Genomic DNA, 6,000 nt, shown 5'->3' with positions numbered 1-6,000 from the left:
TGGCGAAGGGCACCAGAAATAGGCTTCACACATTATACCTATGTGGAGAATCCAATCCAGACTTTTAACATGACATGCAAACGCTTTAACCTCTAGGCTACCCCAATGCCCCTGACAGACACAGACTGAGTATTTCAGTTATACAACAGCATGTCAATATAAACTTCGGGACAAAGTGATGCCGTTGTTCAATGTTTATCGCTGCATAAAGCCCACAAGAACGAGCACAAGCTGACAATACTAGATGCATCTGGGAAGCTGAGATTTGAACCTTTGATAAGACAACCTAGGTCCCTGGATCATGCACTCATGAGTTATTCATACAATCACATAAAATGTTGAACATTCCTAATAAATGATAAATAAAGTTCATGAGCTGAACAACATGGTACGGAATGTACAATATCTAACTTCTTCAACAAACATATTGCTGAGGGACCACTTCAAAAGTTTAAGCACTGACTTGAGTTGGTCATGCTGGATTTATTCCAGCCATATAGTACTGGGTTAGGATGGGTTTTTCATCCACTGAAACTTGTCAAATTTTCGTTTTGAATAGGATCTAAAACAAAATTGTTTTGCCAATCTAACTATTTTAATTTTTGGTTAGATGGTGCCAAATACACAGAGAGTTTCCACTATGTTTCCACGCTACTCCTAATGGAGCATGTAATGCAGACTTTTCACTATTTTCCATCTTTCAACTTTTGAACTGGTCCTGTGTAATATCTCTATTTTGATAAACTAATGCCCCAAAACAACTGAACACAAACTGATTTCAGTCACACAAAAGATACCCAATGCTTCACATTGTTGTCACATCCCAACACCCACTGTAACCACTGTAACCACTGTGACATCTTGTATATCTTCTTGTTTCATTTTTCAAAACAAAATATAATCAGACTATTGAAAGTTCTCTCAAACCAGAAAACCCAGCAAAACCATTGCTGTGACTTGAACTGGCATCGTCTGTTAAGAGTCAAGAAAAACAGAGGCAAAGTCTTGGTAATTCAAATGCATTACTAAAAATAATGGCAGAAACATTTACAGTCAAACTGGAATTCAATTTACAATTTTCAGACAATGGCAGCTGGGATTAATAATACCTAATTTCTTATCAGACTTCAGATTTCTGAGACATCACAAATGTTCTCATCTGATGTTGGACCGTGATATCTAAATATTGCCAACCTAAAACTTGTATTGTCTGAGTTTCGGAAGACCGTGACACCGCCTACACACATTCTGATTCCTTGGTGGAAGAATTGGGGCATCTTAATACACATGACTTGTAAGACATGTACAGAGACATCAAACATTCATTTAAAAAAATGTCACACTATCTCAGATGGCTCTCAATGAAATACAATTTTAAATCAATGAAAAACAACTTTAAACTATTATTTTTTCAAACTGGGCCAAATAAACTGTATCTGAAAAAGATTCAGGTAAAACCCTGTCTTGACTTTTTTGCGAATTCATTGCTCAACATCTGTTATTGATTTCAAAAACTCATTTAGTATTGTTTGAAAACATGATTTCATACTGGTGCATACTAATCATACGAAATATCATACGATCATATTATTCATAAAATAATAACTTCCTTTATCAACAAACAATACACCCACAAAACAAGATTTCAAAACAAACATATTCCTTCGAAGTCAAACACACAGTTCTTACAATCAGATCAGTCACAACATACATACTGCAAGTATCAGACAACTCTCAAAATCCGTAAGGATAGAATTCAAAGTAAACTGTAAACGTAATTCAATGTCACTACTTCAGGATATCTTATCAAAATCATATTGTGTTTGACACACTATTTCCTTGGACCCAATTTCAACAAGAATTAACCTTGAGAAGGCATAGGAAACAAATTTTAAAACTTAAAAAAAGGGAAGAATATTTCGTCTCTCGCAATTAATATTATTTTAAAAACATTGTGATATCTCAAACACTCTTTTCATTTTGTCTTTTTCAGCATAACAAAGCTCAAACTATCATCTCCATTAACACTTATCTACACCCAACAGTACTGTAATATCAATGCCAAGGTCAACCTTTCTTCAAGGTCATAGGGCAAAAAAGGTGATGTTGACCTCTGATGTGTTTTTAGCAACATCAAAATTTCCCAGAAAAATCAATGATTAAAAATCCATATCTTTGGCATCAAGAATTGCTATTTCTAATTTATGTACAGAAGATATGCCACTTGACTGAAACTGCTTTGGCTATCAAATCCTGCCATGGACTAAACTTGTGAAATGTATTCGCAAAAAATGCACTGAGAAATGTAAATGTAATTAATTGCACAGATTTACGAAAGGGCAAACAAGAAGAGACATTTGAAAATAGTAAAACACCAAAGCGGCGAGGTCGAAGCTACATAAGTAATATTTCAAGGATCAACACAATGGCAAAATTATGACTGAACAAGGATTACACACTTACAAATTTAGACAACAACTTTGACTTAGCACTATTTTTCATTTACACCTAAAATGACCACTCCGATTTTAAAAGCAATTGGAAAGATAGATAATTACGTCAATCGCTTTTGCTATACACCCAAAACTTGACTACTGCCTTTGATCTAACATGTCTCCATACTATTTATTTGAAATTGCTGTGATAAATCTGTACATGGCTAACACTGCTCCCATGACGCTCTATGGCATATACACTGTTACCTAGATAAGATTTGTTAGTTACGCAAGTAAGTTATGCAAGAAAATGGATTGATTGCGTAAACATGGCCACCAAATGGATGCAACAAACATTTTTTTTCAAAAATTTCCTTGTTTAAACAGCACAGACATTTCAAAGGTAGTGCTTATGCAGTGCCCCAAGGATCATAATCAAGGGCAAGTAGGGAAATACAACTTATCAACAGAAGAAAATCCTGACAGCCAAGGGAAACAACTATGCACAGCAAATAATGGACTGACACAACTGGGCAGTAAAAAGAGAATGAGTACCAAAAAAATTGAAGAGATTGGAAAGATGATAAATTCGAAGAAACAAAATCACTGTGGTGGTCCTTGATTGAAACAATGATCAAATGTTATGGAGGCAAAATTTCCATAATGGAACAATGGTAACATATGCAGTATGACAAATATTTCATCTGTGGCATGTCAAAATGTTGGCAGAAAGTGGACATTCCATCGCTGTCCAGTCTGGGTGGGTGTTGCTAAAATCTACACCATCTTGTCCAGTCGTAGGTATCTTTCATCCAGTGTGATAATTCGATATAGTCCAAACATTCATGTCACGCTGTCCAAAGCAAAACCACAGCATAACTGAATAATCCAATCAAGATGTATCTGCCATTTTTGTCCATGTCATGTTTTCTATTCAGAAACCTGCTCTGAATATCTCAGTCGATCAAATCATGCTCTGTACATCCTGTCATAATCAGAGATTTAAAAAGACAATGCTGACAAGGGAGGCTACTCCAGCTTTTCCATGCTTTGTTTACAGTCTTGAGCCATGTAGTAGAAATACTTCAAGCACTCAGTCACAGGAAAAGCTTAAATTGTTTATTTACAACGTGACAAGTTAGAAATAACCATTGTGTTTATTATCACAAACAGTGACAACAGTGTCAGTATTGAATCAAAATGCCGAGTTAAATCCACATGGTCTCCATACAAAAGGAGGAAACAAAATGGCTTCTGTCCCTGAATCGCACGTGGAGCAAGCTTGTCCACACAGTCATGTGACTGTCACGTGATAATCACATGACTAGAGCATCAGATCTTCCTCCCCAGTCTATCACATTGTGAACTTTTCACCTTTGAGCCTTGACCTTCCACCTTAGCACAAAATAACAGCCTATCCTAAGGATTACGAAGAATATACAGAGTATGATGAAATCCAGCCAGAACTCTGCGTTTTCAACATCCATCTGCTTCAAAACGTCAGATGCCTTCTTGAAGATGCAGACATTTTCGTCACAGTTCAAAGATCCCCTGTCGAATCCGTATATAGCTTGTAGAACCCCCTCAAAGGAATACCTGAAAAAAGACAGATACATGTATGAGTATGGCTTCAAGACACTTGTAGCGACATTTCAGCAATATCATGACAGACACCAGAAAACTGGCTTCCCACATTGTACCTACAGAATCAAACTCAGGTCTTAGCTATGACAAGTGAATACTAGAAAATCAGCCCTTTGTTTTCATAGTTTACAGTACAATACGTAGCTGGTATGATACAAAAATCACGCTTAATAAATTTCTGACATATTCTAATTTGAAAGTTTATGACAAAAATATATTCAAAAATCTTCATTGATATTAGAAAGTTTCATACAGCTTGGAGATAAAGTTCTTTTATAGGATTCACCATAGCTATGTACATGGTCGAGTGTATGTGACAATATAGTGTGAGTGATGATCACCTGTACTAATTATCTCACCATTAGTGTGTGTAGGTGTACGGACATTTCCCCACACCTGTTTCTTAACCAGTAGGACAATTCCACACAACCATCATAAAATTGTACAATAGATGTAATGAGATTAACTGATCTGTGTATCAAGGTTCTTGTGTATCAATCTCGTGTTGGTTCATGATTTGTGATGGGTGTGGGGATGGTTGTGGGGGAACTTGTTTCAAAACAGGTGGGAAGTAATGTCAAGATGGGGAAATGTCATGTAGGAAAATGTCAAGATGGGGAAATGTCCTACACTCGTGTGTAACGTGTGGTGATTACCTGTATTAATTATCTCCCCTTTTTGTAAGTGATGATCATCTTTACTCATAATCTCACCTATCAAGAGTGTGTCTATTGGTTACATTGCTTTGTGTATATAATACCTGACCACCCATACTCGTCACTTGTCATGCGTTTCTAGGAGTTATGGTTACTTGTGCTATTTTCTCACCTGATGTATGACACATAGGAGAGCCACTGTAGATACGTTGGGATTGTATCAAAGTTGACGAAGAACCCACTGAACAGAAGGATGGGGATAGCTGTGACAGGTCCCAAGAACACAGCCACCTGTGAACACAGGTAACATTGACATACACACCCTTACATACACAGGTAACAGAGACATGCACCTTTGTAAATACAGGTAACACTGAAATACACACCCTTACATACACAGGTAACAGAGACATGCACCTTTGTAAACACAGGTAACACTGAAATACACACCTTTACATACACACTAGCACTGATACACACACCTCAGACAACCTGGTTCAGACTAGAGGCGAGGTTCAAGCACCTAATGTAGCAGTCACTTCCACATTCAGTCCTGTTATCAACTCACTCACACATTCAGTACCTTATAGATGCAATATGAAATTATCCATGAAATCAGCAAGGTTCTTGTGAAAAGTGGCATGTGGTAAACAAACACGGTACTTTGTAGGATTAATGCCCGTCCGTCCCACTGTCCATCAGACAGTCTTGTTCCATTGTTTAGTGTTTAAAGCAGCACTTAGTAACATTCCAGCTACATGGCAACGATCCATAAACAATGGACCAGGCAATCAAGTGATCAAAAACAAGAGCAATCAATCTACACTACTGGGATATGATGATGTGTCAACCACGTCAGCGAGTGTGATCATCCGATCATGTTAGTCACCTCTTCTGACAACCAAGGGTTGCTGAAGATCAAACTTACACAGATCTTTAAGGGTGTTCTCCCAATGACAAACTGCCATGTAGACAGCTTACCTGTAGAGACGTGGCAGCCCCAATGAGTAAGCCCAGTGATTGGGCAACCAGTGACGTCTGGGTGGACAGGGTCAGGAACATCACAAATCGCACAAAGTCATTTGGCTGTGAAGTCATCCAATAGACAATGGACCCATACACCAATGGAAATATAATCTGGAAGACAATTGTAAATAACATACAATGAAGATGACAGGATGTTCAGCCTGTATGTTTTTTGTTTTGTGTTTGAACACCATGGGTTGCCATGGATACTCTTCAGTTTGTTGTTTAAATAACCACGC

General features: G+C 37.5%; 1 protein-coding gene across 2 annotated transcripts in view; it reads right to left on the bottom strand.

Moving 5' to 3' along the window:
- Nucleotides 1–3,576: 3,576 nt before the first annotated feature.
- Nucleotides 3,577–6,000, bottom strand: part of LOC137288364 (ATP-binding cassette sub-family G member 1-like) — a 40,591-nt gene continuing 38,167 nt past the window's right edge. For both annotated transcript variants that reach the window (XM_067820784.1, XM_067820783.1), the window contains 3 exons: nucleotides 5,717–5,872; nucleotides 4,908–5,026; nucleotides 3,577–4,031 (listed from right to left, as the gene is read on the bottom strand). In XM_067820784.1, coding sequence (XP_067676885.1) covers nucleotides 3,806–4,031; nucleotides 4,908–5,026; nucleotides 5,717–5,872 — 501 coding nt within the window. In that variant the 3' untranslated portion in view covers nucleotides 3,577–3,805. The remainder of the gene's footprint in view (nucleotides 4,032–4,907; nucleotides 5,027–5,716; nucleotides 5,873–6,000) is intronic.

The sequence above is a fragment of the Haliotis asinina genome, chromosome 1 (assembly GCF_037392515.1).
Source record: "Haliotis asinina isolate JCU_RB_2024 chromosome 1, JCU_Hal_asi_v2, whole genome shotgun sequence".
NCBI lineage: Eukaryota > Metazoa > Mollusca > Gastropoda > Lepetellida > Haliotidae > Haliotis > Haliotis asinina.
The sequence above is the reverse complement of the archived record's forward strand: the minus strand, read 5'-3'. Positions and strand labels throughout refer to the sequence as shown.